General features: G+C 39.3%; 1 protein-coding gene across 2 annotated transcripts; it reads right to left on the bottom strand.

The window, feature by feature from the left end:
- Window positions 1–3,533: 3,533 nt before the first annotated feature.
- LOC108676002 lies at window positions 3,534–10,254 on the bottom strand. 2 transcript variants are annotated; one of them, XM_018164047.2, is made up of 10 exons: window positions 10,002–10,254; window positions 9,149–9,286; window positions 8,454–8,580; window positions 7,391–8,043; window positions 6,638–6,777; window positions 6,471–6,544; window positions 5,951–6,054; window positions 5,256–5,336; window positions 4,634–4,760; window positions 3,534–4,488 (listed from the first exon to the last, which is right to left on the bottom strand). In XM_018164047.2, the coding sequence occupies exons 1-10, from the start codon at window positions 10,122–10,124 to the stop codon at window positions 4,364–4,366; spliced, it is 1,692 nt and encodes a 563-aa protein (XP_018019536.1). In that variant the 5' UTR covers window positions 10,125–10,254; the 3' UTR covers window positions 3,534–4,363. The 2 variants fall into 2 exon arrangements, with proteins under 2 accessions (XP_018019536.1, XP_018019537.1); XM_018164048.2 differs by having other exon boundaries at window positions 7,391–7,998.
- Window positions 10,255–14,035: the final 3,781 nt, after the last annotated feature.

Raw genomic sequence — 14,035 nt, 5'->3', positions numbered from 1 at the left:
ATGGGGGAGAAGGGGAGGGGGAGGGGGGGAAAAATGAGAAAAATGGGATAAAACACACATAAAGAAAAACTAAGAGGAAAATGAGAAAAATGATCATCAAATTTTTAGGTATGGTCCTTACGAACCGAATGATACATGTCTGGATGTTGTAGGATGATATTTGTAGGAGGAGATAGATTTTCTAATGTACCCCTTTTTAGCAGTTTTCTATGAATTTCACGTTTTCTATCAATTTTTTCGAAAAATTCATAGAAGTAAAATGTTCTTATTTTTACATTTTACATATGTATGTGAAGTTTCATGATGATCGGATAATAACTGTAGAAGTTTTTCCAGAGGGTAGTCGGTCCCCTTAAAAGAAATGCAATACTCGATTTTTGGAAATATGATGCTAAAATTAATGATCCCTATTAGAATTCAATAGACGTTACAATTTCAGAATTATCTTCAAATAGTTTGTTTCAGTTCGTTTGATTTGAAGTTTTTGTTTGCTTGATCAGAAACAGAAAAAGTTTTTGTTCATTTGATCAGAAACAACATAATTATTCATTCTCTTGCACTAAGTAAACGAATGATTAGTCGGACTCGGTTACCGTCCGCATTGATCATCCCGCTAGATTATGCACCGGGAGCAGGATGCGGAAAAGAAGCTAGGTATTTAATTCAGTTGCACGCTAGCCCACATGATTGTAGTTCTGCTCGTCTGAACTCTAACTTGCGTGTTTAGTGTGCATGATGGGAAACTCTGCTTTGCAGCGTAGGTATAATAACTATAATTACTTAATGAAGTTTAGTTCATTGCGGTCAACTTAAGAGACAAATTTTCATCAACTAATACTTTTTATAAGTCTAATTTTAATTCTTGAGTGAAAGGTGCAGGCATACAACTTCCAAGTAATTGGGTACTTTATAGAAACTGAGCAAGTTAGCGTAAGTGTTTTAAGCCTTTAAGAAGTTCATTTTTGGCCTCAAATAACGATGTTGAGTAGAAAAAGTGGTCTTGGTGGATCAAATAATATATGAACCTTCAAAATTAGAATTCCATCCTGGAGGCCAGGGAGGGTCACGACTCACGAGAGTGGAACCTCTGAGTCTGACCAGCTGTAATGACAGATTCCGCATCACTCATATTGTTTAGATCTGATGGCTCCAGTGAAGGATTGAAACCCTCAAAATTTGCATCAGCACCTTCATCATGCATATTCAAATTCATTTTCTCCACCGTTTTCACCATCTCCAAGCCCACCCCCAAGCTAGGGCCTTCAAATTCTACTGAACTGAGGGCATTGTTTGTCCTATTTGAGTACTGGATCTGTGAGTCTGAGCGAACATTGATCGTCTGACCCCCTGGCAACACCGACATTGGTATTGGCTGGGACATATCCGACTCAGCCTCGTCATCAGTTGATCCAGATAACGAATTACTATTTGCTTTTTTCCTACGTTTTCCCTTTCCCATTTTCCCATGCACGACAGCAACAAACAACTGCTTCATCGCTTCTGCATCTAGGAACTCGAAAGAGCGTCTGATCAGTCCAAGTCGTTTATTGGCTTTATTAACTTGACCTTCAATATGCTTAGAAAATTTCAACTCATTGTCGATTCATCAGGAGGGGGATTCATCAGCAACTAAGATTCGTCTAAAAATAAAAATAAGGAAATGAATGGAATAAGGAAGAAAGAAGCTGTTGCAAACAAGCTGATAATTCATGGACTAATGTTAAAGCAAAATGAATGAGGTATCTTTTTATGGGAAAAAATCACTGAAAAGAAACAGAGTGATTCCTCTCATTCGTCCACTTGCGATCCGGGCGTTTCTGCTTGGCCAACAAATGGACACTGTGACGTTAGAGTCCTACGACGGTCGACGACTTTGCTCACGTCGTATCGAGTAGCTCGAGCGTCAATAAAAAGGGCCGCGGTGGGTGCGAAGTCCATGCTTTCGATCACCTGCGTAGAACAACCTTGCCGCGCTATCCAGAAGTCGTTCCAGTGATATGCTACCGACGGGCGGTAGCGCCATCGAAGTTTTGCCCGCCGCTGCAGAGTCGTGCTGCCCTCCCTGTTGCTGCTGAGATCGCATCGTTGCGAAGAATGTTTCCACGATCGCCTCTGTTAGTTTGAATAGGGCAGTGCATTTCTTGCCAACTATTATTTAGGTAAAGTAACATCTTGTCATCTAATAATATTACAAGTTTGCACCCGATAAACAGATAAGGTAGTCAAGTTGAATAATGTAGCTAATTATATACTCTATAGATATAACAATGATTTCTACTACTCTAAATATTCTCTAGCAGACTAGCAGTTACCTTAGATTAGGAGCAATTATTGGAGTGCAATGCGATATATTACACTTAATTGCCGATGATGCTCGCTACCTTACCCGAGCCACTACGATGCAGACCGAAGTCCAAGAGTAGGCAGGCAGATGGACCAGCCACACGGAAAATTTTTGGTCGCTCTAAAATGACTGATAAACAGCTTGCTCATTTAGGACAGTGGCAATACGGTCTCAACATTGCGTTGTTACAATGAGATGCCGTCTAAAATCGCACCGAGACCTTGCTGCTTGCGTCACTTTAACGTAAGTAATAGGACCGCTGACAGCAGGTGTCAGCCAATTATCCCTGCCAACACCAGATAAGGAAGATTCGTGAATAGCAGCAACGTAGGACGCAATGTACTTTCGAGCGAGCTTTACGTTCAGAGATGATCTAAGATTCTCGTGTCTCGCTGCCAGGTCAACGAGCCGAATGGCTGCCGCTGAGTGAGTGTACTCTTCCACGAACTCTTCATGATTTTCTTCAGCGAGCATGCGCACGATGGAAGGAGCGTCTAAAATACCACAATCAGCACTCGCTTCACCGATGCACTTGGCGATGCGCTGATTGAATGTCCGATGAAGCGCACAGGCGAAACTCACCACATCCTCCTCCATATCCTTCTGTTCTCGCACTTGCCAAATAACTGGGCCTTGTGGACTCCCTTCTGGGACTCCACCAGCCATCCCTCTAGTAGAGGTGCACCTTTGTACATACCACCTGGACGCACGTTATCGTAGCTCTCCTTCAAACGTGGATAGTCATCGAGGCGAAATTCTTCAGCGCGCTGCGACAAGCAATCGGAGACCTTGGGCCAAAGCACTGCTATCTTCCAGTGAGGAAGTTTTAAGTCTTGAACAATTTCTATAAGCCGCCGAATTGGCTCCATGAGCTCCAACAGGCAGCACAGGTCGAAAACGAAGTCACTACCAAATAACCTGTATTGAAGCTCCTCGTTATCCGCACATTTTGGGTTCTCTGCACGGAACGCGTTGTGTAGCTCCAGGTAGCTGGATGCGATTGCTTGAACGCGTTCATAATCGTAGCGTCGGAAATTGTTAACTACAGAATTGCATTAACCTCCCATATTTCGGCAGCAGATTTAAATTGGGGCTTTGTCTTATCTTGCCAACTCCTTTTGAGATGGCAAGAGGAGTTGGAGTTTCCAAGGTAAACAATAAAAATATCTAAGGAGAAAAGAAAGACTGATTTGTATAGAAAATTAATTCATGCAACCTTGATATACCAACAAAAGCGCCTAAACCTGTCAACTTGCAAAAAAGAACTTACCAAGCAGTATTCAAAAGCAATGACACACAAGTCGCCATGCACAAGGTATATACTGCTCGTAACTCGCCACTCGTTGAAAAAAATTATCATGAATACTAGTCAGAACTACGATTCAAGGCAACGCGGACGTCGTACTCTTCAAGTAACTAATAAACACAGAAGGTTAGGTCCAGTCCCGGAAACAAATCCATCAAATGCTTGAAGGCAAACCATTCTATTTAATGGGAATGTGATAGATTCCCATTCCCACATAGATCCACCAGGTCCATAGATTCCAATCGTACCTAAACTCCCTTAGAGAGACCTATCCAAATAGCGACGCACATTTAGCCATTGTGCGGGTCATCCTGAAACCATTTGGTGTGAAACAAGATCATATCAGAGGTACGTGCAGTAAGAGGGTCTAATATGAATTATATGATCCATCCATTGCAGAAATATAACTGCAGAAATTAAATTGCAGTCGATAGAACTGGGGAAATAAAATTGCAGTCGCTTTAACTGGAGAAAGGCAATCGCAATCGATTCTCTATACTCGATTGGATCGTTGTTACATGGATTGCAATGATCGCATCGTTGAGTTGACATGCCATAAATTCCTCGTAAACAAAAGCAAAATTCCCCTTCAGTTGACAAAATTTAATAGAAGAATCTGTTCAGTTCTAGGAACAAATCTGAATCCGATGCTTCAGTACAAAGCATCAAACTTAATGGAAATGTGGACGTTGCCAGCTATACTTCTATTGCAGTCACTCGAACTGCATAAATAAAATGCAAGTTGAAACGCTGAACTGGATTACATTTGACAGACTATTAGTTGACATAGCCAACTTTTCTTTGTTTTTTTCTTGCTGTAATTGCCATTCAACGCTGCCTGCAACAAAGAAACAAACCAAGTTTAGAAATTAAATTTAAATTTGCCAATTGCCGCCGAGTCTATCACAAATTGCTGACAGTATAACTGAAAATCCAAGCATAACTGAGACTGATCGGAAATAACATTGCCAATATATTCTCACCGGGAGGATGAGGCAGAAACTCGAAGCAAGTCTCGGCGTCGACGAAGGCCCCAAACACTGGGGTAGTGGGGTACATCTTCCTGAACATCTTCACCTCATACGCAGGATTTATAAAAATTTGGTCCTCCTATGGACAAGCAATCACCAGTAAATTAAGACTGCGAGTAATGAGTGGCAAAAAACAGCCTTCAGCGCCCATTTGTCTTCTTATGAGCAGTATCAGTACATTATCAGACACAATCAGTGTTATGTTATGCCGGCAGCAGCAATTGCGCCAGTTTTACGCAAATGCAATTTAGTTCGTGATAAAAAATACTCTAGCAGAAAAGCATATGCCGAAATTGTGCAATCTTACTTGCGAACAAAAATATTGCAATTAAATCGCTCATGAATTACGAAACGAAGACTCGGAATATGGACAGCACCAACTAAAAAGAATCAAACGCTAAATATTTATTAAGATTTACGATACTAAACGCACTGACTCCAATAATCGAAGTGATAAGATTAACTAATGCAATTATTAAAGACCAATTTAGAGAGAGTAGGTAATAGAGATCAGGTAATCAGTTCATACATTGATGGTATAAATATTATCAAAATAAAAAACTGTTTCGCTTACCTCATGGCGTCCATGGCGTCGTTCACTGCAGGTGATGAAAAAGGCAACGCTGGTCTTGTTCGGATCATAGAACTTCCGGAACTGCAAATAGCGCGAATAAGAAACGGATAACCGCAATGCAACACACATTCCTGATATCTATCAATCACATCCAGCCCTTACAAGAAATTCTCCTCAGTTCAAATAATTACTTCGTATTCACATGCCTCGTTTTGATATGATATTATGTTTGAGTTCAATGGTGTGAGCAGAACGGGACTATTCCGTCAAACTAACCTATCATAGTTTTTTTTTCTCAACGCATACACAAATTGATGTGAATTCCCGAATTCACATCAATATTTTAATACAAAATAAAAAAAATCACTGCCATAGTGACTTTTGAAATTTAGAGTTTTTTACGTAAACCATGGCCTCGAATTTCCAAACAATCTGGCATTGAAAATGTCAGCTAGAGCATGGAAGGCTGATGTTTCGATCAATATGTTAAAATAAAAAAATAAATAAAAACCTGCGATTATATTCTAATGCTTCATTTTTTTCTAGACGCTTCCTTCAACTGAAATGACCATGAGCGTAGGGGTGTGTGAGTATTCGTAAAGCAATAACTGTTTTTGGTCTACATGCGCAGATACAATAATTTCAGTAAAACTTACATAAAAATCTCCTCAAACAATTGCACCAGCATTCGTCACCTTAGACATGGCTTGACTTGTCATGTCCACGTCCTCCACCGCCGTGGAGATGCCAACGCTTGCTGCCGTCACGTTCTCACCACAAACCGCCATGCCGAGGATACCTGAACGAGCAAATAATATGAATCTGAATGACAGCTGCACATCCAAATTAAAAAAAAATATAACTCAGTACTCACTGCAGTGAGTGACAGAGAGCGCATTTTCTCGTCGACGAAAACTTGAGGTCACGGACGGACGGACAGACGGACAGACAGACAGACAGACAGACGGACGGACGTGGCGAGCACAATAGTGCATTTTTTTCCATAAATGAGAAAAGGCGCTAAAAAGTGTGTATCTTTGCACGAGTATTTACTAGGTGCATGTGCGTCTGAAGAGATAGCAGTGCATTATTGCAGCCTTTACATGATTATAACCATCATATCAGTGTTCACCATTGGCATCCTGTTAAAAGAACACTCAACATACCTTCCAGAATAAATCCATAATAAGCAAATTTTGCTGATGAATAACTTACCTTTCCTTGCCTGCCGCTTGGTATAGCCCCACTCAAAAGATTTTCCTCCCACCACCGCCACGTTGCCTTGCTCTCTGCTCAGTGAAATAGACGTGAGCCGCGAGCATGAAACTCGTGCGTAATGATATTCAATTTAAAGGAAGTGAAAAACGCCAAGACATGCTCACCTTTTGATAAGCTGCTGAACGTAAGGCACGGAGTCCACACTTAAATCTTCAAAGAACAGCACGGCTCTGACCCGATCTTCCTTTTTTAGGCAACCATGCCACGTTACCAGGTCTTCCGTAGAATTTGACGAGTTGACGTTCTGCAGCATCAAGGAGAAAGTTGTCATATTCCTGAATTACAATATAAATATTGACATCAATTCATTTTATCTTCAATCACGTCAAATCCATAGTGGGTGAAGCAGAAGGTGGAGATATTAGTGCAAATCAATACTGGCAATGATATTCAAAATAATGCTGTTGGGATGTCCGATACTGAATTTCGAAAGATCATCTTCAGAAAATTCAAATTGGCAGCTCTTAAAAGGACTGCACAAATCAACTAAACTAGCTTGCAAATCTTCCTCCACCAAAAGCAAAAGATGCTTATCAAACGTTGCACCGAAGATGTGAGCTTTTATCGTGAAGCGCGCGCTGGACCCCAGCTAATCAGAGAACTTGGTTTGATCTTTGTTGCCAGTGTTGGTGTTCCCAACATTCTGTCAGCGTATGTTCAACTTTTATAGTATAATTACTCAACTTCGATTTATTTTATAAATATTTGTGAAAAATCCGTGACACCCTGGCACGGCGATAGGTGAACCGTTGAGTATTAATGTAATCATTAATAAAGTAGTTTTTGCGTGGTTTTTAGGTACGAATATTAAGCAGTTAGAAGCTCGTATTCACTGAGTTTTATCAAAGGTCACTTACCGTTTGCTTCTTGGTAATTTTCAGAGGACGAAAAGTGACACCAGGAACGTCTGGGAAGCACATCATGGTTAATTCAGGAAAGTCCGGCCAAGCAGATACTGCAGTGCTCGGACCAACATTGTGCCTCAGAACGTTACGGCAGAGAGCACAATTTAAGCTGGCCTTCTCCTGCTGAGCTCTTGTTGCAAGGATTGGGAACTGCTCTTGATACAAGGATCGGACAACACTTGTGTCCGAATCTGAGCTGTTTTCTGAACTTGAAGACTGTGGCATCGATATGTCCAGGGCAACAGGTGTTTGGTCCAAAGACTGATTAATTATAGCTGATCTTCGAACCTTGACTGAAGGTGAAGCACAACCCTCAGGATCAGCAAGAGGACGCTTCATTCCATGTAATGTTTCAACTTTAGCAACTTGACTATTATTAATAGTACAAGCATCTGTATTGGCCATTTTAGGGAGTAGCGTAGTGTTCGGGGAAAAAGCCAGGTTTGGGCACTCGGGTGATTCACAAAACGATATATTTTTATACACATATCGACGGTGTGCCATCACTTCTTCTGTGGAAATGATGCCACCATCGCAGAATACTTCTACAGCAGGGCAGGCTGGCGGCAGAAGTTTACGATATGACGGCAAATTTCCTATGGGAACTGGGAAGGTTTACTATTAATATATATATACATTCAATCATTACACTAAAAAATATAAACTAATTTCCAGTTAAATTGATTCATTGGGCAATATATAAAATGAAATTTACAGGGCATCACAAATTTAGAATGTTGCAAAATTTGTTGCAGCCAATTGGTCCGAGATCATTTAGATAAATTTCTCCAAAGGTAGTTGAAAAAGATTTCAGTGACTGATTTTCAGTCAGAATATATACTTGCTAGAACAATACTTGAATTTCCCTTAGCCATTCATGATTAATATAAAATACATTTACAAAATTTCTGCTACAAAGAAAGTATCAGAAAATACTCATACCAGCATACATTATAGCAACATTTTTCTACTATAGAGTGAATTATAATCAATAATTCGAGTTCACAAAATTCACCAGCAGAATATTTCTGGCGTTTGTCATGCAGCACCAGACAGAAGCCAGGGACTGACCGCCACCGCTGTGCCCACAACCGCATCTTATTCTCCATCTCCAGTCTTTTGGAATCTCTAGTCTCCCCATCCTGCACGTAAAGTTATCTGCAGTATTTCTTTCAACAGGAAACAAACAGAGTGATAGATCACAGAAGCAGCACCTAGAAACACACTGCATATTTGAGAAAACGTTTCACTGCAAAGAACTTGGATCGTTTGAATGTTTACAATGTAAGTTTAATAAACTCCCACAGTCGAGTAGTTTGTTTTTGAAATTATTTTATGATACATGTGACCAATTAGCTTGTGCTACTGTCCAGATTTATCTGCTCAGCATTGAACCAGGCAAAAGTAGAGCAGGACACTTTAAAGTGTAACAAATTCAGCCAAGTTCAAGTTAAAATTTGAAAAAAAAAATATTTCTGGAAATTTATGATAGTGTTATCACACTATCTCTATTCTATAATATCATTTGAAATTTGACTTGCATTTTCTAGTTACTATGCTTCCTAATTTACAGTTTAACTTTAGTGTGTGGAAAATATCTTTATGCAATTCAGCATTAATTTTACACATAAAATCAGTTGATTACATGAAATTGAAGTTTACTAATTATGGTGCAATGTCCATAATGAGGCAAATGTCTAGACTAATTACCCGGACACGATCAAAAGATAAAGAGATAAAGTGAAAGTTTTTTCGTCGCCGAAGTTCTTTGAGGCCAACAGAATTCCATAAGCGGCATGTGCTCAGGAGGCGGCTCACTTGCACTGCTGACAACCCACTCAGGATGGCCTGGAAAAAAACATTTAGCATTAACTTTCATCTCAAACTGGTAGTAAGGAAGTAAGTAGTTTGTTCATGCCTACTTGTTACACCTACAAATAAAAAATATAACTCAGTACTCACTGCAGTGAGTGACAGAGAGCGCATTTTCTCGTCGACGAAAACTTGAGGTCATGGACGGACAGACAGACAGATGGACATGGCGAGCACAATAGTGCATTTTTTCAATAAATGAGAAAATGTGCTAAAAAGAACTTATGTTTTGAATATTAGGTACAAATTAAGTAGCATAATAAAAGTTGAGTAACACACAGTTGGGTAATCTAACACAATTGAATAATTAAACTCAATAAAATTATGTCACCAGTTTTAAATCATTTGTAAAAAACACATCCCTTTTCCAGGCAGGAAGTTCAACCACATCAAGTAAAAGTAACATTATAGGTAGCAGAGAATTAACTAACATGATGCATAAAAATATAAAACCAGGCTGGTTTTCTTGGGGATAAGGTTTGAATTGAACAAGAGCAAATGTTAAACTAGAATGAACTCTGAAATGAACTAGTAGAACTCTGAAATGAGATTTTCATTTTATATTTAGATGATATTTAGAAAATGATCAAGAAGCCAAGCTGAATAAATCTTGAATATATATACTACAATAACTGTAATTCCACTCTACACAAAGCACAAGCATGGGAATATAGATAGGAATATAACCCACCTGAGCAATTTCAGGGTTAGTGCTCATGATAACCCCAAGTTTTTTTGGAATAAATGGTTCATCAGATTCCTTTTCTAGCACTGAATCCATAGCAGCACTTGTAAACTTCTGTAGATCTTCCATGTTAATAATATCACAAAGTAATAATTTCTAGATCACATCTCATGGCAGCACATAAGAATTTCAAATAACTATGTTTTGCAACTAATAAATGAAGCCATTTACTGGATCTTAACTATAATTTTGTCTCTGTAGCTGTTGGAAGAAGAGAATTGATTCATGCAGATATATCTGTAATCTCATTGTAAAGAAACAGAAAGATTTCTAGCACAATAAAATTTTATAAGCCAAGCATTAGAAGAGAGCAAAATAATAAAGTTTTGAAAATACAGAAAATGATTCTTGCAAGACACAATGAATGTGAAGACCATTTACAAATAGAAAAGCATGACAAAAATCTAGTGGAATTCAATTTAAATTGATTAGTTATAATAATCTGCTTTTATGGCTGGTTTGAAGCCAAATCTGAAGAATTTGTGGCAAGAATGTTTAGATTTCATCTACCACTGGAACTGGATGGTACTCCCGCTTTGCTGGCTTTTTGCCTATCAGCTCTCAGAAGCATACCTGCAGCATCTTAGCTTGGCCGCAGTCCTACTCTCCTCTGGGTCTGACATTGTGGTGGCTTGATGAAAGTGATTCCCATACATGGTGCTCAAATATTCTCCTGCTCAGCAGCAGTGGCACGCTGATGCTACACTCCTCCTTAGCTCAAAGATGTCATAAGTGAGGCTTGATTCTTGGCCAGAACCTTGCTTACCACACTCCCAGCCAATTTATTGAAACTGGATGATCCATTGGGACTATACAGTTTATAAATTGTATATTCCACCGATTTTTTGTTGATCACAGGAAGGTAACTACTTTATTTAACCAATTTTCTCAAGTTAGGGTTTGTCTACCTACAGGTGCAATGTTTATGGCCAGCCATGGATGACCGAGCCAGTCGTGAATCTATCTTTTGAACTTGAAATAAAGCTTGTTCAGTTTCTGGTAGTCAATCCTTTCTCATCTTCCTGAATTGTTTAATTTGTTACCGTAAATTACTAAGGGCGGAAATTCGCAGTCTTCTTTATTAGAGATTAAATTTCACATTCTTGTACAAAGCATACTCTTGTGGGGAGCATCTTAATAAAAAAAACTTTCTTACATACGGATGGATCACTTTGAAACTTGGTGGTACACATGTGTAAAACAGAAATCTAAGACTTTTTGTTTCTGTAACTTTTTTGAAAATAATGAAAGAAAATGTGAAATGAAGGGGATAGAATTCATCTCCTCCTAGGATTTTCAAGCTACATTGAGATACCTACAGATCATTCGATGTGTAAAAACCATACCTATTTATTTGTTATAGCTTTTTTCAAAATTTCTATTTTTGTGGGTGGGGAGGGATTTTTTATCAGTTTTTTTGGTCTATCCCTTCTCCCCCTGTTTGCAATATATAATCCAAACTATGACGAAATTACAAAAAAGTTACAATCATTCTCTAGATCTTATCTTTATAGATCAAATGGTATATCTCTCTATGCTGTAGCTTAAAAATCATAGGAGGTTTTTAAGATTGAAATTTTAACTTTCAGGAGAGCCAAAAAACTGAAATTTGTGATCATTGAAGGTATAGGTTTTACTTGCACTGCGATGGCTGTGGTGAATGAACAAATGATGGCATAAACATGGCTTTGGGTTCTTTAGATGCGCAATTTCTGGACCTCTAAAATTATACTAAAAACTGGAAAAGCCAAAATTTTCTATTTTTGCCCAAAATGCTCCCCTTAAAGTAAACAACCTTAATGACAAAATGAATAAATACCTATGACTCATTTAAAATTTCATATAAGAGTACTATAGACCATAAACAGTTGAAGAGAGCTTTTTAATGGGTTGATGGTCAACTGTCATTTCTTAAGGCAAATGTCAAGTGAATCTAAATTCTAAATAGCACTGAGGTTCAGACTGGGCAGCTCTCACAGTGTCTGAACCACATCCAATGTGATGTCAGCATATGAGAGGACTTTCACTTGTGTGGATTTTGGAAGATCACTCATCATTATGTTGAAAAGCATTGGGGGAAAGAACAGCACCTCGCAGGAGCCTCCTACTTAGTATCTGCCTCTTGGAATGGCAGTCACCAATCTGCACGGAGGTACTTTTGTCTTTCAGGTAGTGACATAGCCATCTAATTATTTGTACTTCCATCTCCAATTTAATCGTCTTGTAAAGCAGACCATGGTGCCATACACAGTCAAAAGTTCCTTGTATATCCAGGTAGACAACCAAGCTATATTTTCCACATGTTGTCTGATAATGTGGGTTAGAACTGCCAGTAGGTATGTTGTACTTCTACCGCAATGGTAGCCTGTTTGAGTGGCTGGAAACACGTTTCTTGATTCTATGTGATATGGGTCTATAGTATAGGTCTCTTTAGCAAAGATATTGGTCTATAGGATTTGATGGAGTCTTCCCTGGCTTTAGTATTGGACTGGATTCTTCCCTGGCTTTAGTATTGGACTGGATTATTCACTGGCTTTAGTATTGGGCATATGAGTCCCCTATGCCAAGCAGCTAGCACAACTCCACAAACAAAGCTAGTGTTAAATAGGTTGAGAAGCTCTATTTTGATGTGGTCTATGCTCCTTGCTAAAAAAGTATTGGCAGTAAGGTCATCACCTGGTGATACGTTTCTTGATGATTGGATACCTCTCTGGAGCTGATGGAAACTGATGTCAGGGATTTGTGGTGAACCAGTGGGTGATACTACACTCTCCACATTGTTAAAAAAATTGTGCAACCAAAACGAGAGTTGATTTTGTTCTAAGTTCATGCAAGTATTTTAAAAAAATATTTTCTGGCAGCTGTTTAGTTGTTACTTGATATTTCTTCTGGATTCACAGACTTTATTGCTTCCAATTTGAGCTACTGTGGGGCATTACAGAAAAATATCACTTTGTTCCTCACTCCTATTTCCTCACTTGTGTGTTGGTTGCCAATAGGAAAGTTTGAGCCTTGCTTACCACTGATCTTAATTGCTTGCAACGCCTTTGATGTAGGAGTAGTACTTCCTAGAGGCTCAGTGAATTTAGTTCACCTCTCTTTCTCCTTTTTCAGAGCAATATGTTTGGCAATTGCAACACATCTTCTGTAGAATATCAGGTTTGCAAGAGTAGGATGACTCCAAAATTTGTTTTTTGCTCTTTTCCCTTGTGCAACAGTAGTTCTACACTCATGGTCCCACCAAGGTGTGGTTTGGTGATACTGTCTGGAGCCAGTTGTCCTTACGATAGTCTTTAGCTATGTTAACGATTTTGTTGGCATTTTCCAGCTGATGACATGGTTGTTCAGATGCTTGGCTGCTTGGACTTGTTAGGTCTCTTCCTGAGGCTGGGGTGTACCAAGTTGGTTTGCTTTAGGGCTAAATCATATGGCATTCCACTTCTTGTCAATGCATCTGTAGCCTTGGCTTGCAAATTATATCAGCAGTCTCAGTGGCTGGCAATGTGTGGCCCTCCAGTTTGTGCACTTGTATACTGTTGACTTGCACATCTTTAGAATGATTCCTGGCACAGAGCAGACATCGTTCAGGGGCAGTGCACCCACTTGAAAGGTGTCTATGCCACTGGCACCTGTAGCATCTGAGAGATGGTGGGTTATAATCTCTCACTCAGTATGAGATACAGCCAAAAATGGCCTTTTCTTGTATTTGTTTGCCTTCAAAGTCCAGCTTGCGGACTATGGAGTCTTCTTTGGAAGCTCCAGAAAATTTTGGAAATCTGGAGATCCTGACTATCTTACAAGCTTGTCTTTGCATAGTTAAATGGTCATCAAGGTCATCTTGCCTTGGACCAATGTCATACCTGACTGGATCAATGTCTCCAGAGAAAGTGCTGTCCAAATTGGATGACGATCTATAGCATTGGGCTAGCCATTGTCTAAGATTCATGGTAAAGAGTAAGGTTTTCATTGCATCGTCTTCA

The sequence above is a fragment of the Hyalella azteca genome, unplaced genomic scaffold (assembly GCF_000764305.2).
Source record: "Hyalella azteca isolate HAZT.00-mixed unplaced genomic scaffold, Hazt_2.0.2 contig16407, whole genome shotgun sequence".
NCBI classification, from domain to species: Eukaryota; Metazoa; Arthropoda; class Malacostraca; order Amphipoda; family Hyalellidae; genus Hyalella; species Hyalella azteca.
The sequence above is the reverse complement of the archived record's forward strand: the minus strand, read 5'-3'. Positions and strand labels throughout refer to the sequence as shown.